Below are 23452 nucleotides of genomic sequence, written 5' to 3'. Positions count from 1 at the left end.
ATCGCCCTCTAAATTCAACAGGCTTCCGAAAATGTGAAATTACAAGCCGGCTGCGGGAGCACAGCACCACTTTACATAATTACACAGAGTGGACTCACTTTGAAGAACACGCTTTTAGTTGTACTAATCCTCACACAACCTACACGGCCGCTTTATTAAAACGCACGTGTATTATCCTTATTATTTTATTCGCAATTTTGCATTTCATGATCATATTTTGGACAAAAAAAAAAAAATCCACATTCTCTTTCTGTTATGTGTGTGTGAGAGGATTACTTCACACTGCATGAGCGAGGTCTGGCAGCTTTGTTGAATAGTATGATAAGAACACGCGTGTTTCGACATGGAGGCTTGATCGTTTATTTTGAAAATGCCGGTGTATTTATTTATTTTTTTTTAGCTTTAGACGGTCACATTAAATAAATAAAATAGACTATGTGCAACTTTTGAGTACTAGTAACTATCAGCTAGATGCAAATCATTTAACCATTAATGTATTTTTAATAAATCACATTAAATAAAATTTATTGTTTATTTTTTTAAGCTTCAAAATAAACCATTTTAAGATAAACAATAGTGTGCTGTATTTATATGGATAATTATGATTGCTTTAAATACTAGTTGTGCAAAAACGTTTTCATATCCATTCAGAATTTGTGAAATTTTAGCAATTTTGTTAGGAAAAATGACACAAGGGTATGTAATGTATTTATTTATTTATTTATTTATTTATTTTAGCACATTCTGTATAATTAAATACAAGGTTCATACTATCTGCTACTTATTTTTAAATTATAATTTAGAATCATGTCACTGAACATACATGGGGCTAGGGTGAATTTGTGAAATTTTAGCAATTTTGTTGGGGAAAATGACACCACGTATGCAATTTATTTATTTATTTTTAGCATATTCTGTATAAGTAATTACAACTGTCTTAGTATGTGGATTTTTTGTATCTGATACTTATTTTTAAATTATCATTTTGAATCATGTCACTGAACTTTAAATTTTGTTGGGAAAAATGACACCACGGGATGCAATTTATTTATGTATGTATTGATTGATTGATTGATTGATTGATTGATTTTAGCATATTGTGTATAATTAAATACAACTGTCTTAGTATGTGGATTTTTGTATCTGATTCTTATTTTTAAATTATCATTTTGAATCATGTCACTGAATTTACAAGTATACGGGGCTAGAATGAATTTGTGAAATTTTAGCAATTTTGTTAGGAAAAATGACAACGCGGTATGCAATTTATTTATTTATTTTAGCATATTCTGTCTAATTAAATACAAGGTTCATACTGTCTTAGTATGTGGATTTATGTATCTGATATATTATCTATTTTTAAATTATAATTTTGAATCTTGTCACTAAACTTACAAGTATATGTACTCTGTATATGTACAGTACTAGTATATTTTATTTATATATTTATTTGTACTTACATGTGGAGTATATATATGTGTATAGGAAGATGTATTATGTGAAATTAATGTTTTTCATTTACAATAAAATCAGCATAGGCGTTTTCTTACTGTAATTGAAATTAATTGTCATGTGGGGGTAAACAAAAAATAAAAATAAATATTTAACATTATCTGGCAGTGTGTGTACGTGTTCTAATGAACGCGAGTACTCCGGGTTACATCTGGACACTATAAGTGCACGTTGGGTTAATACTCAGCAGAAGAGGGCCCGGACTGCAGGTTCTATGGGCCCAGTTGGAACCGACTGACCAGACACCAATCACGTGATCCGTACCCACTGTCCTATAATGACATCACAGCCCATTAAGAGAGGCAAATGAACTAAATGATGAAGCTTTGAAGTGGAATATAAGAGACCATCATTAAGTCTGGCGAGCAGGCCTTTTTTCATTACACGCTGCTAATAGCAACACAACAGTTTCCTCACTTTTTTTTTTTTTTTGCTTTTGATGAATAAGACGTCCTCTGTTTTCTTCATGCTGTTTTCCCCATTTAAACACATGAGTCAGATTAAGCTAATTAAATGAAAACATGGTAAAATGGCACACCATTACCATTTACTATCTTCTTCAGAGGAGGTCTTTTATCTAAAAAGTTACTCTTTTTTTTTTGAGTGGGGCATGCAAATATACACTTTCCTGCCATAATATTAGGTACACTGCCACAAAAGAAGCGGACTGCATCATATTGTTTACTATTCGTGAAAACAACCACAATTTTTTTTTTTAAACTTAATTCATGTGAACGGCGTCAAAACATCTTTCTAAAAGCAGAATTATAGATGTCGCTTTGTCATCGTGCAAGTGGCCTGTGAGTGCACCGCTGCAGATGCAAACACATAATACATGAGAGGTTTTCACTAGTAGTTAGTCAGAGGCGGAGCTGTCAAGAGGTGGTGGTTGGGGTCCCATCTCCCCCCTCCTCCTCCTCCCCCACCCGACACCTCCCCTCAGCCCCTGCTACCGGGAGAGCCTGGGAGAAACTTCCCCCACCCTATAGCGAGAAGGCACCCAGCTAAGAAATACAATATAAACTCAATTAAATGCAGTCTCCACTGCGATTTACCGCAATGAATGATAAATTGGCCGTCGTTCGCACACGGTGGGATCCTCCGAATTTGCAATAATGGGGCAAGAAACATTGGGTAAAATATGCAGGGGCCCGCGCGGTTGACCAAATTTGAGTCCAGGAGGGGTAACTGTCTGTCTGTGTGCGCCTTTGTTAGAAAACGCCTGCTCAAATAACCAGGTTTGTCTTGCATGTTGTCGTGTGGGTCAAAGTGGGTTAAATTGCCCATTTGCGACATGGTAGAGGACAGCATGCAAGTAAAAAAAAAAATATGTCCAGAAAGCACACGACATGACAACGTGAATAAAAATGAAACAAAACAAGGAAGGGAGGGGGATTGTAAACAATTCCAACCTGTTTGGACGATTCTATTGTCATGTGATGAGGAAAAATTGAGACGTGTATTCTAAATGTTGTCATTTAGTAGTAGTAGTTAAATTAATCTGAATACGGAAAATTACTATATTGGTTTAATCTTAGTTGTAAACAATTTTTGAACAGTTTCACAAAAACGCGCACAAAACAGAGGTGAAATTCAACAAAAAAGAAGCCTCCATTTTGCCTCAATTCAACCACGATTACAAATCAATACACAAAGAAAAACTGAATTTTGAGCAAGCACGTCTGATTTATTTTTTATTTATTTATTTTATTGATAGTGAGATTAAAATGACTAAAACAACTCGCAATTAGGCTAATGATTTTCTAATTGCAAAACTCTAAGGTGTAAAAAAAATTATAAACAAATGACACATTTTTGGACTAAGGAATGATTCTGCAATTATATAAAGAATTTATATGTAAGAAAAGTGTCAACATATTAGCTTCTATTACCTATTTAATTTTAATCACTGTTCACCCAAACCAACATGTTCGCAAACAATATAAAAAAAACAAACTATCACAACATTAACGGTCACATGACTAATACATGTGAAAAGTCAGATTATAAAACGCAAAGAGAACTTCAAGTAACCACCTGCTGAGTGCGTCAATACATTGAGGGTCAACCCACAACACGTCAGGAGTTTGGAATGAGCCTTGAAAACAAGAACGACTTTTCACATGACGACGACGACTTTATAGTCCTAATGAAACAAATTCACGTTTTTAAAAGGTAAGCAAATCTAGCTGCTAAGTCAAATGTTGCATTCCCATCTTACCAGTGGACATAAAACAACAAGCCTGCTTTTCATTTGTGGACGTAGGACCGCATTCCTTTTTAAAAAAAAAAAAAAAAAGCCTTTTAGTGTAAACACTAAAATGATCTGCAGCAAGCTTTTACTTATTCAACAGTATAAGAGCGAAATCAATGAAACATTGTGCCAGCATGTTTACGACGGCGACGCATATTAGAACACGCGGCAGATGAGCAATTTCATTCCTTGCCGGAGCACAAAGACGATTCCAAAGCGCTTGTGGAGTCTTTTTAAGTTTACAAATAAATAAATAAATAAAAATAAACGCGGAAATGATCAAAAGGATCCGTTTCACACATACAAGTCAAATACTACAATTCAAAATGGATTTGTCTAATTAACCGGGAAGTTGGACTGCAGTTCCAAACGCGTCAAATTTACGTTCTGATGGGGATGTACCGGTAAGTCCAACGGCAAAAGTGGTTTTTCATAGAGGAATATTGATTTTTTTTGCAGTGGATTGACTGACACACTGGCGCACACTCACAATTCTCTTCCCTTTATTCCATTAATCTCTGTGAGCTGTGTAAGGTACTGGAGGGTTAGTGTAACATTGTGCAGCTCTAATGTATTCCAGCCCTCACTTTGCCTGTGGCATCCATATGTTTAATTCCACTACAAATGTTTTGACAGCAAATGAAACCCCCCCCCCCCCCTTCTACTTTACGTTTGTGGGGATTTTTTTATTTATTTATTTTTCTCTCCCTCCCGTTCTCTCGCAATGCATCTAAAGGGATTCTCTCTCACAGTGATGCTTTATTTAATTAGTTATGGACCACCTGGAGTTCGAACATCTCCCCTGGCTGATGTCAGACTCCGTCAACGACGCAAAAGAAAACAACTGATTCAATTTATTATTATTAGGTGCAACATTAATTCGGTTTAATGCAAGGAACCGGCCTCGCTGGTCACAACATTAGGTACAGCTGCATCATCTGAGGCAATAGGTTATTTAGACAAAATATATACATTATATTATTTTTCAAGTCGCTCTCGTACTAGACTCGTATTTCTCAACCTATATGGGGCTAAGACATATATTTTACATTTGAGGAATTGCACAGCACAAATCTAAACAAAAATATCAGAAAAGTGTATGTTAAACAAAAAACGTCTCCACACCCCTTTTCTAATATTTTTAAAATCAAAAAATCTATATACAGTACAGTGGATTTAAAAAAAAAAGTCTACACACCTCTGTTCAAATGGTTTTAAAATCAAAAAATATATATACAGTATAGTGGATAAAAAAAAGAAAAGAAAAAAAAAGTCTACACACCCCTGTTCAAATGTTTTTGAATCACAAAATCTATATACAGTATAGTGGATTCGGATATTTAATAATAATAATAAAAAAAGTCTACACACCCGTGTTCAAAAGGTTTTAATTTAAAAAAATAAATAAAAAAATCACAAAATCTATACAATATAGTGGATATTTTAAAAAAAGAAAAAAAAAGTCTACACACCCCTGTTCAAATGGTTTTAAATTACAAAATCTATATACTGTAGTGGCTACTGGTATTTAATAATATTAATAATATTAATTAAAAAAAAAAAAGTCTACACACCCCTGTTCAAATGGTTTTAACATCACAAATCTATATATAGTATGGTGGATAATGCTGACATAGATAAATAGATGAAGATTATTTGTAATAAATAATTTTCGGGACAATTAAATGAAATAAGGCAATGTTTCGTGTCAATTACAATTAAAGCTTGGTTCTATGAATGTCGAAAAAGATCACATTGCAACTTTGTAACCAAAAAATTATTATAGGTTGAAGACCATTGATCATAATTGGTTTCATATGTCTGACCTTTTGGGCAATAGTTTAAACACAATAAAAAATTGTAATATGTGCATGTGTCAATATGCTGTCTATGTTTTCCTTTTTTTTTTTTTTTTTTTTTTTTTAAACAGTTACCATTAGAGTGTCTCTATTTCTCCTGAGGTAATGTCATATGAACAGGCGGTTATCATCTGCTTTATGCATCTAGACCCCCCCACCCCCCCACCAACAGACTATCTGCAATTGTACCTAAGTTTTTCCCTGCTCACCATGCATACCACCACCCGCAGTCTAGAAGACGTTTTCATCCAAAACTCACCTCATTCATTCCGCTATTACCGTTTGAAACACGAGCGAGTGATGCTGTGCTGTGACGTAATGTCATGATATCATACTGTCCAGTTTGTTGTTTGTATGTTGTGCGTTACCGCTCACGCACTCACGCACACGTGTGTGTTCGACACAGGACGCGATCAACAAGACACTACGCCCTCTGTGTGTCTGGAGCTCGGCGGGAAAGAGGAGAAAGTACGGGAGAAAGCGAAGGGCTGTGCGTGCAGCGGGAGGCTCTAACGTGCGTTTCCGGCGCAGGATGGCCCATTCATCATTCTCACATGGTGGGTTTACTTTGCCAGTGATAGAGAAAAGCTACGAGGAGCGGCACTACGGGGAGAATTAATGTGTGCGTCTTGGGAGGGGAGAGGGGCGCGTCAACCGGAGACGATGGCCAAAGCAGATGTGCGCCGGTGCGTGCGTGTTTATGCGGCGGGGGCGTGTCGCAGGGTCACGTGTGCCTCTCCCCTCATGTCCTGTCATACATGTCAAAAAGACACCGCATCCTCATAAAGTTAAAAGGAGGTGAAGCTTGGCCACAGCTGAGCCTTTCTTCATTATTATTATTATTATTTTAAAAACAAGGCATTCGTTTTAAACGCTATCACACCAAATTGCGCGAGCGGGTTCAGCGCGGGGTCAGGTGACATAACAGATGAGCCCGCCACGGGCCTCAAACAAACCGCCGCCGTCATGGCAACTACCGAATACGCAACAACTTGACAGAGGAGAGGGGGTCAGAGGTCACGCGGAGGAGCCGCATCCTCATAGTCGGCGTGCGGGCTCGACGGCTCCGCACCTGCGCGCGAGCTCGACTGGAACGCAGGGTGCCTGACCTTTGACCCGAGGGATCAGCTGGTCTCATGTTGCGCGCAAGGGTGAGACGCAGCCTCCCCTGCAGGCCACACGCTGAACTACGGCATCCATCGGGCGAGGTCAGAGCTAAAAGTCTTTATGATTAAACGTCGGAAAGGGGTAAGATGGGGGACACGGGGCGGAGTTGCCGTGGTAACCGTAAATAGGGAACACCTGTGGGAATGTGGAATTTGTCATGTTTTAGTCATGCATGAATACGACGATAATGACACAAACTCACTGTGGACGTGCACGCACACGCGCAGATATATTGTTTGAGGTCACTCAGAGGGGCACTGAAATTAGTTTTGAATGTTCGCATTATTATTGGGTATCATCTCACTGTACAAATCCGATGCAGATGTTATCGCTGGTGGGAAAAGTATGGCCCCGGGGCCACATACGGCCCCCATCACTCTTGAATCCAACCCACAGAACATATTTTTTTTAAGAGTTGACAATATTTGTTGTACTAAGTTATCATTTTCCCCTCAAATTGGACCATGGAAATATATATATTTTTTGTATTATTCATTCATCTCATTTGATAATTTCTTTATTGATTTATTGTCAATACAACATAAACATTAGTAACATAAATCATTTGACATATGCAGCAATTATTTTTCAATTGGTTGATTAATTGGAAGTAAATTTTAATGGCAATTCTGTAAACTGAGCATGGTCTCCCTTGTCATTTTTAAAATAACCAGTTTTTCATATTTCACATTTTCCATTCCATTAAATTGGTGCCATTGGCTATTTATTTAACTTAAGTACAGTGCAATACTTTTGCATTGATTCTTAAAGATTTTTTTTTGTTTTAAAACATTTAAGTACAATGCATTTTAATGGAATCGTGATGTATGTTTTAACGTTTATGTTTTCAAGGCTTAAACCATAAAAATCAAAGTTTTTTTTTTTTTTTTTTTAAATTATTATTACAAATTTTAGAAAGAATCCCTGAGATGAATATTCACTGTAAATAAAGTTATTATGGTTGACACATTTTTTTTTAATCCAGTACAGTACATTTGTTTCGTAATTAGTACAGTTGTATTTAACTTGTAAGTAGAAAATTTGCAATTAATACTTTATACTTTTTATTTTTCAAGCATTTTGTTTAGGTTCAATTTTAAATGTAAGCTATGTGCAACATATTTTAATAGATTTTTTTTAAGTACAGTTTTTCTTTAATTATTAAATCAAGTGTTGTGTAAAAATAAATTATATATTTTGTATAATAAATATACTTCTTCAGAATTAAACATCTGCCTTATTTACACTTAGTCGTACTACATTACTGTATTGGAATGTTGAAAGATTTTTTTTTGGTTGTGGTACTTGGTGTAAAAATCTTGTGAACTACTTTTGCACGTATTGTTATATCTCAATTTGTATATTTGTTGCCTCGTATTATTATTCGTCTTTCTACATACATGTTGACATCCACACGAGTGGCAAAGAAAGAAGTTTCTCTACTGTTCATATGATAATAAACTCTTGGAATCTTTTTTTTGACTGGTATGTTTGAGTGGATGGGGGGGGGGGGGTGCATGTTATGATGGGGTACCTCTTTGTGTGTGCATATGTGTGTGTGGCAATGAGTGACTGCAGAAGAAATGAGGGATGATCTTTATGTGTCAGCCTATTTGCTTTTGAATGCACGAGGTTCAGAGGCCCCTAACGAGAGGCATTGAGTGCAGTGGGTTTTGGGGGGGGGGGGGTTCGCAGAAGAGGGGCGTCACGTCACCGACTGTACTCACAAAAAACGAACACACGCAGCTTGCTCCGGCCTGTGATCAGCCCTCGTGAGCGTCACTTGAGAGGACGCGCCAGGAATGCAAATTCCCAAGGTAACATCCGGATATGAGTCACGATCTTATTAAACAAATCCCGGATTTGAGCAATATTTTAAAGAGGACAAAAGATTTTGAAGTCTACTTCATGCACTTACACGCTAATGCAATTTTTAAAAGACATAATTTTGTTTGTGACAAAAACCACAATTAAAAACAAGCATGACCGGTGAACAAATGCCAATTACAAAAAAACAGTCAGCAAATTTCCTTACTGACATCACCAAGCTCAATTTAGCAAAAAATACAAAACGCCCCAGGGTGTTTTGTACAATTCCCCTTCAAAAAAACATTCCCTGGTGATTTTTCGAAGGAGCTGCAGTCTGTCAGAGGTCTGGTAGCAATGAGAGTCTCCTTAAAGGTCAGCGGGGGGAGTCAGAGGAGAGGGAAATGCATTGTGGGGGGACTGCTAGGTCGCCAGCCTGGCCTCAGGACAGCCCGGGTAGGCCCGCTGACCTTTTCTGATGTTGGCGCAGCTCTGGATGTGGAGAGTGGACCAATGTGTGCGGCCTGAGGGGGGATTAAAGGTGGGTCATTTCTAAATGTGCCCACATGTTGAGGAGAGCGCGCATACTGGCATTTATTGTCCATATTATCAGTGGGGGATAAGTAAGGAAGTACATTTACATCGCCACAGTACTTTTTTCTGATGACTTTTTTCATTTTGCTATCTTATATTGGCAAACAGATATCAACATACTTTCTGCTAGTTACTCTGTCAAAACAGGCACGATACTTTTGCAAGCTCCACGGATGACTATACGATGTAAAAAATAAGTAAATTAGAAAGAAGTAAAGTCAACCACAGGTGATGTGTTGATTGAGATCTTGGGTCTCAAATTGGGGGGGGGGAACACAAAGAGCAACGAAATAGAGAAACTTAAGCCAAGGAGCGTTAACAATGAGGGAGAATGATTTTTAGAGAAGCAATGTATTCCCCATTCATGACCTTATCAAGTGAATTGTTTGATGTGTTGAATGTTTTGTGACAGAATAAAACCCACCATTAACTACCACAAAAAAAATCTTAGTCCAATCTGACACACACAAAAAAAAACACATACGGGATGTATTTTTAGTTGTTATGATTACCTAATTTTACATTTTTGTTACTCATTACAGTTAGCAAAGCTATGGAAACATTGTTTGGCCTTGAGAATAGTCGGTAGCTTTTGTTTAAGAGCTAGCAAGCGGCTCGCTAGCTCTTAAACAAACCTAGCTAGTTTTAGCTCTCTAGCTCTTATACGCTAACTAGCTAATGCTAACAAAATGCAACTTGTAGCGTGATTTTTTTCTTCTTCTTAGCAACGATTTCTCATTGTTCAAAGATATGTAAAAGGGTATAGTATATCAGTGATGACTGATTTTCAAAGTATGGTAAGCGCTCTCCCCCTAGTGACGTGAAAAAAAAAAATCACTTAATTAAATCTGCATGTAATGATTCAGAAATGTTTGCATTAAAACATTTATTTTTGGTAAATGAATTTTACTTTTGTGTGATTGATTTTCAATGTTTAAGTACAGTATTTTATTTTCTATATTTAAGTGCAATGTTAATGTTCCAGCTATGAATGTTATAGTGGCTAACAAACTCATCATTATGCCGCTACTTATAGAGGAATTCAGTAATCTTTTAGTTTGTATACTTTGTGGAAAAAGTTCGAGAACCACTCCTGTATATAAATGATGGTACAGCTTTACTTTCTTCAAAACTTTGACACTAGATTAGTACATCTCAAGTCTGTATTTTTTTATTTTTTTTTACTGATAAGTAGAGAAGTTGAATCAGTACTAATTTTACTGGTCCTTTTTTCACAATTTCTGTACTTGCGCTCAAGTACAGACTAGTGTGAGTACCTTGCCCACCCTTGCCATATACAAGGCTTTTAAATATTTAGCTGTCATATCAGCTAGTAAATAACATGCAGTATATCGAAAAGGCAGGGGCTTTGTACTTTGTCAAACAGCTCGTTTTACTGTTTTTGGCCGACAGCTTGGCACAAGCTGAAAGGAGCAGAGTAAATAAAGTGGCCGTTATGTGTGGGCTCCCACTAAATAGCTGCTCTCTTGTGTCTCCAAAAGAGAGGCGGAAGACGTGATCACGAGGAGAGCCCGTGTCTTTTCTTCTCCTCGCCGCTATTAAAGGCCCTCTTCTTCCCTCCGCCCCACTTCTCTTCTCAGCGTTCCCTTTCTGCTCCCTGCGTCCCCCCGTCCAGTCCACTTCTGCCGTCCTTATCCACCCCGCTATCTGCCTCGCCGCAAAAAAATACACACACACACACACACACACACACACACACATACACAAAAACACGCTCGGCCCGCCCAGCGGCTCTCAAACATGCAGGAAGGCGAGATCAATGGTGTCCACGGCGAGGGCTGAATTTCGATGAGAGTAGAAGAAAGGAAGAGGAAGGGAGAACAAGTAGAGGCGGGGAGGGCTTGTGAAAAAGGGAGAGAGGAGGTGGTGGTGGTGGTGAGGAGGATAGTATATCCCGCACGGGGGAGGAAGAAAAAGAAATGGGAGGAATGTTGAAAGATGTCGACGACGGGGTGAGTGTCACACAGTCTCACAAGGCCCAATCCTGAAATGTGGAAATGATTCCAAATTCTTCAGAATGAATCATGTATTTTGTTGCTTATCTGTGCGGTCGCCATGTCTGTTTAACTCAATGACAGCTGTATTTTTTTTTATTTTTTTTTTGGACTGCCACTGTCAAAAGTCTTGACTTTGAAAGGGCCCCCTTTTAAACTGTCAAAAGCAGTTGCAGGTTAATATTTGCATCACCTGTCAAGCCTTTCCACGAGAAAAATCTCACTTCACACCACCAAATTTAAAAATAAAAAAGGATAAGAAATTATGTGCCTCCTGCAATCTAGTGGAAAAACAATCGTTCTACCTGTCACTATACGCCGGCGGCATAGATAGATGCACAAACATGCATTCGTATTTAATTTCTTGAGTGTCATTTACAGGGAGATATGCAAGGTGTGTCAGAAAAGTTCCAAGACTGGCCTCACAAAACTCCCAGATCATCCACAGCGGCGTCCACATCTTGGAAAAACATGACGTCCTTGAGTATGGAGAGAAATAAACGGAGCCAGGTCTGAGGAGTTAGGTAAGTTGCTTCTTGGCAGGGAACTGTCAGATGCTCAGGCTCTTGCTTCTTCTCACACACTGAACCAAGAAAACGCAGGGTGAGCTCTTTGTAGACTAGGCAGGTGGATCATCTGGCTCACGTTTAAAACTATCGTCCTGGAACTTTTCTGACACGCCTCATTGTCGGGTCCCCCCTCCAGTTGCAAGCCCACTCGGACAGTAAATGATCACTCCCCTGTGTCTGAGGTTTGCAGCCGTGCGGGGTCGTCCGTGAGACCCTCCTCTGTCTTGATGTGAATGTGAAGGAATTCCCACCCTCTGCGTGCCAAACCCTAAACGCCGCAAAAAAGGAAGCTATGGAGCACGCGGACACGCTCACTCGCAAAACGCTGATTTTAACGCGCACAAATGGGCACAAGCGTTCGTATATGCTATATAAATTCCCCTCCCGAGCGATAGATCATTGGCAACAGGTAGACTTTAACACACACACACACACACACACACACACACAGGCTGTAGATCATAGCGGTGGGCTGGGATGTCAGCACTCCCGTACACTGTAAGCCTTATAGCAGATTTAATAGAGGAAAGCCAGCATGAATTCCCGCAGTCATTCTGTTCCACTCAAACATACCATTCACAGCGCACAGTTAATGTGTGTGCATATATGTGTACAATGTGCATATATGAATAAAACCGGGTGCGTTCTCATGCAAATTCGACATTTGACATACCTGCGTGTGTACGTATGGCGCACGGGGTCATGCATCTTGTATGAGAGGGCGTTTGTGCGTGTGTGTTGTAGCGAGAGGGGCTATATTGACCCATCAGTGCTGCTCTGTCACCTCTTCTCTTTATGAGTCTGGCCTTTGAAAAACAAACTGGATTTATGGTCAGTTCGAGACTGTGTGAATGTGTGCGTATGTGTGTGTGTGTGTGTGTGTGTGTAGGTGTGTGTGTGTGTGTGTGTGTGTGTGTGTGTGTGTGTGTGTGGGTGTGGGTGTGTGTGTGTGTGTGTGTGTGTGACAGAAAATAGGAGAGAGGGCCGGGTTGGAGGAAAGCGGAAATCATTTCCAAGTGATGTTTTTAGGGTACAAAAATGGGTCTCCTCTACCATCAAATTGCTGAAGATGAACTTCACAAAATGTTTATTTTTGACTGTTCTGAGAACAGCAAATTGGAACTGTTTTGAAAAAAAGATAGGAATGATCTGACTTGCCAGTTTTTAAATTGTTTTGCTTTGATTTGTAAGCAAAAGATACAATTCAACCCACTTCGTAATACGCAGCGGTATGGCAGATGGCAAAAAAAAATCTTCAATTCAGCTTTAATGTCACTCCCAGTTGACGTTTTATCAGGGCTCGGCTTCAGAAATCAGGTGAGCCTGGATTGGTCGTTACCTGAGCAACTGTGATGTCATCTTCAGTCGACAGCAAGTGGCAAAATGGCCGCCCCCCAGAGATGAATAAAAACGGGTGGATTTTGCTGCTTAATTCACATTCCACAAACACAATTTTAATCAGAATACCATGTTTGTACTAGTGGGGCTGCATAGAACATATTTTAAATAAAATTTCGGGGTTTAAGTCTGTGTGTCTGTCTTTTTAAATGTCTGATCCTATTTCTTATTGGGAAGAAAATAACGCATTTTCAAAAGGATTTAAAGGGAAGTATACACCCTCACTAGTCTAAACACATCATTCTGGTTAATATTGTGTTTGTGGAATATGAATTAAGTACCAAAATCCATCCGTTTTTATCCATCTCAGGGGGCGGCCATTTTGCCACTTGCTGTCCACTCAAAATGACATCACAGTTACTCAGAGCTCAGCTTAACCAATCAGGACTCAGCTTGAGAATGTCACATGACCAAACTCAGAAAACAGGTGAGCTGTGACTGGTCATTACCTGAGCAACTGTGATGTCATTTTCAGCCGACAGAAAGTGGCAAAATGGCCGCCCCCTGAGACGGATAAAAAATGTGCTTCATATTCCCACAAATGCAATCATAATCAGCATACCATGATTAGACTAGTGAGGCTGCATAGAACTGTAAAGAAATGTTTGGGTTTGGGTTGATTGCCCCTTAAAAATGTGCACAAAATACTTCAAACAGGGATTTTGCTGTTTTCACAAGCGTTTACATTGGAGGTAAACATTAGCATGTGTGCCGTTTACATGTGTTGACCTAAAACCGTTTTTTTCTTCTTTCTGGGGGGCGGTGGGAGCATAATTCTATGCGTAAACACGGTGATAGATGTCGATATTAACACGTAAATGCCGCTCTGCATGCAGATGGCGACCTGGCATCTTTCTCTCCCCACGTCATCTTCAAAACGCTCCGCTTCAAAAATTGATTTCACAGTGCGACTACCTACCCCCCCACCACCCTCCCTTGGAGAACAGAATACACTTCGCCTCTCCATTATTTTATTTTTTTATGCTTAAATCATAACCGAGCGGACATGCAGCATTTTCCGGGGGTCTTTATTCAGCAACGCGATTGCTGATGAGTCTAATGTGTGGTCCATTTGCCTCATTAATGAGACTGACACACGCCGCTCCGCCAAGAAAACGCCTATTGTCCCCTTTTTTACCTTGGCGTTCTTAATGTGCAGCGTTTAGTTGTTAGTGCTCGACTGTAGTGCTTTGCTGATGCTCAAATGACAAAAGTCTTAATAGAAGATAGAGGGGACGGCCGGGACAAAGGTGGGCAATGTTCGGCGGGGATGCGGCCAATTCCAGCGTGAGAGGCCTGCCTCAAAACCCTATTCATGGGCCGTCTAATGCCGGTGTGTAATTAAATGTGATTACTGGAGCAGAGGGCTCCTCTCTGCCTCTCCGAGGGCCACACACAAGCACTGGAGGCGGCGTGTGCGCGCTCATTAAGGAGCAAGCGGCGACCACAGGCGGACTCTCAGTCAAACGTAAACACGCGCAAGAATTAACTCCAAGATTTTTAGATGCTCAGGGATCATGATTGGATGGCGTATAAAAGACCATGGCTGGCTTTGTTTTTCTGTTTTTTTTCCTACCATCAATGAGTTTGTGATGATTTGGATGGGAATAAAACATGAATCAGAGTGGCAAAGTTTCCGTCAGACGAGCTAAATCTTTCCCAGAGTGCGCGCAAATCAAACACACCCACACGGAAGGTAGCAAATAAAAATCAGGGCGTCTTGTCGGGGATAATCACACATCAAGCGACTTGAAATCCAAACAAAAATCAATTACGGTTTACCTCGCCACTCCGCCTCGCGTTTCCTGGGCAGACGCGCTCCCCTGGCGCTCATGGGAAATAGTGAGCATGCCAGGCCCCCACAAAGGCGTCCTTTCAGCCGCCCGCATGCTTGACCTGCGCGGGGTCACCGCTCTGCTTTGTGCCCCGTGACCCCCTTGGTCACTCGCGGGGTCGCGCCGAGGACCCCGGGTCAAATCCAGATGCCTGCGTCCAATTTCGCCCCAAAGTGGGTTATCGGTCCAAATCTGGCCTAAAATGTGCCCCTGGCCCCGCCCACATAACTTACTACTACTTCCAAACACATGACTGACCCTTTTGGAATATACGTCGCTACTCCACACTGTTAATTGGACAACCGGGGGGGGAGAAGAACTCAAGCGTTCACACGTACACACACAGGCCTGACCCCTATAACTGCGCCGATACGCCAACCCGTGGCTTTTGCTCGATCCTGAAGGATTAGGTGCAGAAAGACACACATGCGCAGATGCACGCGCACAGGGCAGGCCTGGCCGAGGGTCTACCTTGAGGGATTAGGTGCAGAAAGACAGGACCCTCCAGCCAATCAACTGGTCTGTCACATTGATTTTGAGGGGTCATTGGTGCACAAGGAGCAGGGCTTTCCTGTCTTAACCTCTCTGATCACACACACATGCACACTTGCACACACACAATGAGAAGAAGAATTTGTGGAAATTACAATTTCGTCGTAAAAAGGGACAAATGTTGTCAATTAGAGGCACAAAATAAAAATATTTCCTCAAATAGTGACCACAATTTTATCTCAAGTACGAGCGGTGCCTTGAGATATGACTTATTTGTTCCTTGACTACTCGCACAAAACAATCGTATCTCAAATCATCTTTCACCACTGAAATGAATGGAAATGCTATTAATCCGTTCCAGGGCCCCATACAACAGAAACAACCAATTTTGCAGTAACTTAGATGCTAATCAGCTAATCATCACCTCTGTTAGCATTAGCTAGCTGATAACAAGGTTGTTTTAAGGGGACAGTGTGTACGATTTAGCGCCATCTAGTGGTGAACTAATAATTCATCCATTTTAAAATAGGGATGTAACGATATCCGAACATGGCGAAAAAAAAAAAAAAAAGAGCTCATACTAAAAAACAAACGAAAAAAATATATATTTGCTTTTATATATTACAGCAATGAAAAATAAATTATCCATTCATCCATCTTCTATAATCCTGAGAAGGGTCACGGTCTGAAAAATATTATAAAAATATTCTAAATAGTATATTTATATATAATATATAAATATTATGTGCTGAGGCACTTACTTGAGTTCCTACACATATCGACTCTGTTCTCAAGCATATTACGTTCCCCTTCATCTCACCATTAGCGTGAATTTTAAGGGCCAAAACATGCCTTGTGAAAATTAAACTACACTACAAAATATATATATAATTGTAAGTCTAGTAATCGCTAATTATATTATATAGGTCACATGGCGCTTTACAGTAGGCTGACCTGTTTTGCCGCCTTCTTTTTGCTACAGATACCCAAAGAAGAAATTTGCAAATATAGTTAGCATTTGGTGGTGCTTGCAGTTAACGCTAAGTCCCGTGATTCAGGCTTGTCTCCCTCTGCTTTGCTCTCGCTAGCTTTTGCTAGCTTCTCCCACTAGCCGCTTATTAGCCGCTCCAGCTAGTTCTTGCTAGCTGCTCTTACTCGCCGCTCCATCTTAAAAGCGCCTTTTTATTTTTTATGTATTTTTTTTTTTGTAAAGAACATTTACAAATTCTGACGTTGCCACCATGCAGCCCTCGTAGCTCAAGTTTACGCTAACAAGCACCACAGAAGGGTCACTTCAAGAGGGAGTTGCATCTATATAAACGCTTGTATATAGTGTCAGGCAAAATTTAACATTGACGGCAAATTGTCACTTCCGTGCACACACAATGGCAACGCAATGTGTAACTGCCACACATAAGCAGTTTGTACTTGTAGTATTTCATGCTTAGCTCCAATAAATAATGCAGTGAGGCTCGAGGCAGAACTAATTGTTTCCTCACCCACTTAGCATCGACGCATCTGCGCGAACAGTGCGGCAGAAGCAAACAATTGTTAGCGCTATGTAGCATCTAGTTAAAGAGGAAGTTTGCAATGATAAACCTGCTAGCAAGATTTAAATGTAGCGTCACTTCCCAATCATTCACTTCCCACATTTTATATTACATTTTATTGATTAGTTTAGTAGCTGTAAATTTAGTAAGAACTGCAGTGAAAGCAAGAAAATAATTCTTACATTTATAAGTAATTGAAATAAGGTAGTTAGCCACAGATGCTACACAAGTAGCATGACTCATTCAAATGTTACTATAAAACAAAATGTTATAGGTTTAAAGTTGATGTTTTTTGGACTGTGCAGTCAACTAAAATTCTTCAAGGCACAAAGTAACAGATGAATGTGAGGCTATGGGCAAAAAGCGCTGCCTTCCGTCTATATTGGTTGTTTTTCTGGCTTTAATTGCAAACGCACTCTTTAATTTTGTAACAATGGCGTTTTTTTCCCCGCTATTTGCAGCAGTGTAACAACAACAAAACAAAACTATCTGACATACACTTCCATTCATCCCCCAGCTGCCTCCCTAACCATCACATCCCAGCCTCTGAATAACCTTGATCCTTGGAGATACAGCACAACCCTTCTCAGGCAAAGCGCTCTGGGTAACCCCCCCTCCCACCACTCCTCGACTCTTTCTTCCATTTCCTGGTCAAACAACACAATAGTCTTCTATCTGAGAGGGCACCAGGCAGGCAGCAGGAATAAACTATCACAAGTCACATTTAAGCTGCTGGAGTTTAATATTTTTTTTTTCGCCCCCTGAGTATGTTTTAGCTTTTTTATTTTGTTTACCCTCACACCTTTAGCCTCTGCATCCCCCCCTTGTTTCCCTTTCCTGACTGGAATCTGACGGCTGGAAAAACAGGATCCGCTTTCTTTTATATGCAAGTCCCTAATGTGGTAGTAACGTCATAGTTACAGTTAAAAGAAAAAAAAAAAGAAGATAAGAAAAGAAAAAAAAAACCACTCCTCACCTTTACTCCTTGCTGGCTCGTACACTGGAAGCTACCTCGTTCATAACATAACCACGAAACATCGAATGTCGGGACCATGGCAAACAGAGGCCCACCTGTAAATAAGAAAACAAACAATTAAAATATTCAAAATGTACTTATCAAAACCTCTGAAATTATTGAATATAACTTAATCTATACATTTTTACTATTATGTCTATTTTTAAGAAAAATAAATAAATGTTTGAAAGTGTTGATGATGTGGACCACAAGCAGTTAGTTAAACGAAACCATCTGGGAGGTTTCACTGATACTATCTGTCAAGTCCAACCGCTCTCAACCGAGACATCTGAAACATGGCATCGACATCTCAATTTATCAGACGAAGAGATGAAAAGGCTGAAAATGTTGGAAACAAATGACTAGATTAGATTAAACTTTATTGTCGTTACATGTCACAAGTACAAGAAAACAAAATCCAGATCACATCGAGCCAGTCCAGAAGTGCTTGTTTTTGATTATTTGGAGACTTAAGTATTTTTTTGAGGTGGTATATGATGTCAGACGTTTGAGTAACTGCTGTGAAGTATTTTTCTGACAACTATTTTCTCCCCCTTTTTCTTTGTTACTTTCCTTTCAACTTGTGGATGACATATTGCTGTAAAAAGTTATCAGGATGGTACAATAGGCCCATTTCAGATTCTGTCCTTTTTTTCCTGGAGTACTTTTGCCATCTATCTCTCGATAGGACAAAAATATTCATCATAGGAGAAGGCCTCAGCATCAAACGTGCAAGCGCTATAGAGGCGCTAGGGGGCGTTCGAGTATTTCTCGGATAGGCAAAGGTGCAGGCTGTGTTGTCTTGATTCACTTCCTCGACTACAATCGCTACTTCCTGGATACGAGAGCGACTGAATCCATACAGGGGGAAAAAAAACAAGACAGTATTTGATTTACTATTTCGAAGAAAGTTGTTTTAAAACTACGGCGTACAAGATTATAAAGGAGGATGATACTCTACAGACATAATCGACCGATTTATGACATGATGCCGCCCATGATTACATAAACAGGCCACCGATACGCTTGGTTAATGATGAAACTTTAAACGGTAAAGTTGCCATCTTGGCGCTTTATTGTTAAACATGACTTTGTGAGACAGACGTTCGCGTATTAGTATGTTGTTTTTATTTATCAAACGTTAAAAGTATTCCTAACGTACGTATCTGTTTTACTCTCCCCACAGCGCCACGTCACTAAAAGGAGTTGTGGAACCCCGGAACTGAGACAAATTCCGCCGTGACCAAGTGATAACTCCACTGTGACATTTTGAGGTTTTCCCCTTCTTCACTGTATTGCGTTTTTTTTTCTTCCTCGTGTTGTTTGACATTTGCCTACCGAGGGAAAGAAGACGTCGCCTGTCCCAAAATGACGGCGTCCAACTGGGGTCTCATCATGAACGTGGTGAACAGCATAGTCGGCGTGAGTGTGCTCACTATGCCCTTCTGCTTCAAACAGGTGCGTCACCTGCGGCTTGCGCGTGCGCGTTTCATGGCCGCCATTTTATCCCTACGTTTTAAAATTGAAATCGACATTTTAAATGTTTGTATTCAAACAGTTGGCTCTCTAGGGTGCCTGCCGCAAAAGCAGGTTAAAAGGTAAAAACAAACAAACAAAAAACCTTCAAATTAGAGTAAAACAATCTAACTTGACCATTAATTCTGAGGTATACTCAAAAAAACAAACAAAAAAAACACACGGAACTTTCACGTTAATTGTAATGTACAGTAATTTACTTCAAATACGCACAAAAAGAATGACTCTCACCACCAAACAAAGTAGTTCCTATCTGCGGGAGGGATATGAGAAAATTATTATTATATCGGTGTTAATTTCTAGGGGTGTGAATTGCCTAGTACCTGACGATTCGATTCGTATCACGATTCACAGGTCACGATTCGATTCGATACCGATTAATCCCGATACGAATTTATAAGTCGATTGTTGCGATTTTTTTTCATTCATATTTAGAAAATACTAATCAGTAAGCTTGTAGAGTGTAAGATTTATATGAAAATGTATTATTTATTTATCTGAAATTTCAGTCTTATAGAGGTTGTAATCTGTTTCATGTTTGAACAGCATTAAAATAAAAATATTAAGGCTTAATGTGCCGTTCATATAACATTCTTCCATGCTCAAGGTGTGAATCCTAAAAATAAAAAAAAATAAAAAATAAAAAATCGATTCTGCCGATTATTGAATCGATTCGAGAATCGCGCGATGTAGTATCGCGATATATCGCCGAATCGATTTTTTTTAACACCCCTATTAATTTCTAATAACACTAACCACACACTAATCACCCAAACATTGATTTTGTGGGAGAAAATGAAGCTCACCTCTAGATTTAACTACGCAAATATCCTGTTGGATATTTACTACAGTGATTATCTTGTTTCACTTGCCAACAAGTTAATGAAGCTTAGTTCCTTCTCAATCGTAAAACATTAATAGTCAATGACATAGCCCAAGGTGCAGAGTTTTTTTTTTTTTTTTACAGTAGTTTCTCGGGAGTCATATTAAACTGGGGCCCTTCATTAATTAAGCAAGAAAACAACTATGGCGATTCCTCCAAACAACTTAAGAGGAATACTTCTGACAATGAGTTTGAAAAGTTTACTTTCTGAAGCAGAAGCCCGGTGAGAATCCTTAATAAGATGACCACACACTGCACAGAAATAAATGTGACAAACAATGCAATACAGTGTTCAAATCCAGAAGCAAATCTAAATATGTTACGTGTGCTTAATTGTGCATGCATGTATGTATTGTACGTGTATATTTGCCTAAGGAAGGACAAAGTTTAACCTGTCAACACTAAGCTCAAAGGAGCTTTGTTGAACTCAGTGTCTTATCTAGTGTGAGTCCTCGCTGTACGTCTTTCACACATGCAAACCTTGCGTACAAATCTGGGTTACGTCACCACCGCAGGAACCGATCCCCTGTAGCAGAATATTTTAATGGTCGTTATTTGTTGTTCATTTAATGCCTCATTTCTGCTCTCATGTTTGGCTTGAAGTAAATGAGTTAAAGGAAGTGGAAGAGAACTGTCGAAGGGATGTCGAAATGACATACATCACTTATATTACATGCTTTCAGCAGGTTGATATGCCATATTGGAAGTAATGTATTTTGTATTACTGGTGGGCAATGTAAATGTACCCTTCACTCCTTGCTATGTCATTCACTTCACATTTGAACGCAAAGTACATTTCAAGATGGATGGACGCGCTTTGACTCCTCCCTGTTTTTGTCTTCAGTGTGGGATCGTGCTGGGAACTCTCCTGTTGTTCCTTTGCTCCTGGATGACCCACAAGTCATGCATGTTCCTGGTTCACACCGCAAGCAATACCAAGCGAAGGACGTATGCTGGACTGGGTGAGATGCAATGGGAAAATGTGCAGAAATTATGCTTTTTTTTTTTTTTTTTGATCTTCCAGTGGCCACAACACGCAGACAGGCTAGCGGATTAGACAGTTAGCAGCCAGCCTATTTGCTAATCTAAATCTCTGACGCCCACGTCACTCACCAGGTCAAGCTTTGTCTTTAAAGCAAAAAAGTCACAAATATGACAGTATAATGTGAGGATAGTGACCCCAAGTGGACCAAAAAAATACCTTCACCTCACTTATACTTGTTTTTGTGTTTGTATAACGCAAAATACATTTTTGTCCGATTATTCGATGGGATGATCGAGAAAATACTGGATTCTAATTGCATTTTTTATATGGCTCTCTGCATATGTTATTTTTTATTTTAATCTAACACAGCTGCTTCTGAAATGTAACTCTTGACAGGGGGATTACTGGCAATAAATCCCATAGCAACATAACAAATGTATCAGATTATGTTTATACTGTACTTAAGTACGCACAGCGAAACACCAGTATGTCCAGTGTGTTTTTTAGTGCAACAATGGCTTTGTTTTGCTGATGATAACATCAAAACAAAGACTGTTTTTGGACACAGATGTGGTTGCATGCTAACGTACGTCATGTTTGCCTTTGCAGCCTTCCACGCTTACGGAAAACCAGGAAAAGCACTGGTGGAAACTAGGTAATTTTTTTGACACATTTATGTCCATTGTGTGTATGTTGATATCTATAGACCTAAGCAAATTTAAATTTAAAGCAGTTTAAGGATTTTTTTTTTTTTTTTTTACATTAACATTAAAAATTATCAGTTAGCAAACACAATAGATTTCACATGCAGCTTCACCCCATGCCTTTGCAGTATGATCGGCTTGATGTTGGGGACCTGCATTGCCTTCTATGTGGTCATTGCAGATTTGGGCTCCAATTTCTTTGCTCAGCTGCTGGGTTTACAGGTATGAGACTTCGAGTAAACACTTCAACACCAGAATTTAAGCGTACGATAAGCAAATGATAATTTGGTTGTTAAATAAATTGTTTATTTTCTGAAGGTGACAGGCAGCTTTCGCGTGCTGCTGCTGATCGCCGTGTCGCTCTTCATCGTGCTCCCTCTGAGCCTGCAGAGGAATATGATGTCCTCCATCCAGTCCTTCTCGGCCATGGCGCTCATGTTCTACACTTTCTTTATGTTCACGGTAAGCTTGTCTCTCCGCTCTCTGAACAGGACGTCAGTAATTTATTGATTGACTGCTATAGATGTCGGCATTGTCCACAAATTGCAATATAATAAGAATTTTATTGATAAACTGATTTCAGGTTTTATAAACAAAATATTAGAGCTGCGTTTAAAAATTGAATAATTGATATTAAATCAATTTTCCTTATTAAGCCCAAAAAGAAGCGATATATAACATACTGGTAATCGATTCATGGTTTTATGAATCGATTATTAAATCTCTTCTTTTTGCCATAAATTCTTTAAAAAAAAATACGATTTTTTTGTATCATATCGGTGACTTTATCACTTCAACTTCTGTATTATAGTTCAGCCCTAATTAGAGTGTTATATATTAACCGTAATAATAATAATAATAATAATAATAATAATAATAATAATAATTATTATTATTATTATTATTGTTGTTTTTATTATTATTATTCTAAGTATTATTAGCATTGTTATTATTATCTCTTTAATCACAGTCTTTGCTGTATTATTATTATTATTATTATTATTATTATTATTTCCTTTATCACAGTCTTTGCTGGTGGTCCTTTTGTGCTGTGATGATCAACATGATGATGATGTTGATAAGACAATGTAATGATGGACTCACCTCAGGATGAAAACAATTGTTGCATAATTATTATTTTTTTTCTTTATCACCTAAGGTCAAATGCACTCTCCTGCTAAAGATACTCAATAATTTCAGTTATGTTCTATTAACATAATAACTAGTGAGTGCTCAGTTGTTCTTTTTATCTTATTTTTATTATTTGAATCCAATTGT

At 39.1% G+C, this 23452-nt stretch overlaps 2 protein-coding genes across 8 annotated transcripts in view; one reads left to right on the top strand and one right to left on the bottom strand.

Annotated features, from left to right (window-relative positions):
* Positions 1-19498, bottom strand: part of bahcc1b (BAH domain and coiled-coil containing 1b) — a 111234-nt gene extending 91736 nt beyond the window's left edge. For both annotated transcript variants that reach the window (XM_077503775.1, XM_077503779.1), the window contains exons 1-2: positions 19405-19498; positions 18028-18122 (exon numbers count right to left, since the gene is read on the bottom strand). The gene's annotated coding sequence lies outside the window, so the exon portion shown is untranslated. The remainder of the gene's footprint in view (positions 1-18027; positions 18123-19404) is intronic.
* The window catches only part of slc38a10 (solute carrier family 38 member 10), a 32316-nt gene continuing 20452 nt past the window's right edge, over positions 11589-23452 (top strand). For 2 of the 6 annotated variants that reach the window (XM_077503781.1, XM_077503780.1), the window contains exons 1-6: positions 18862-19117; positions 19253-19524; positions 21330-21447; positions 22080-22125; positions 22303-22396; positions 22493-22636. In XM_077503781.1, coding sequence (XP_077359907.1) covers positions 19435-19524; positions 21330-21447; positions 22080-22125; positions 22303-22396; positions 22493-22636 — 492 coding nt within the window. In that variant the 5' untranslated portion in view covers positions 18862-19117; positions 19253-19434. Of the gene's footprint in view, positions 11732-18861; positions 19118-19252; positions 19525-21329; positions 21448-21482; positions 21602-22079; positions 22126-22302; positions 22397-22492; positions 22637-23452 lie in introns of those variants that run through there. The other 4 variants (XM_077503782.1, XM_077503784.1, XM_077503783.1 and 1 more) reach the window with 4 other exon arrangements.

The sequence above is a fragment of the Festucalex cinctus genome, chromosome 17 (assembly GCF_051991245.1).
Source record: "Festucalex cinctus isolate MCC-2025b chromosome 17, RoL_Fcin_1.0, whole genome shotgun sequence".
Lineage (NCBI taxonomy): Eukaryota > Metazoa > Chordata > Actinopteri > Syngnathiformes > Syngnathidae > Festucalex > Festucalex cinctus.
This window is presented reverse-complemented; position numbering and strand designations above follow the sequence as displayed.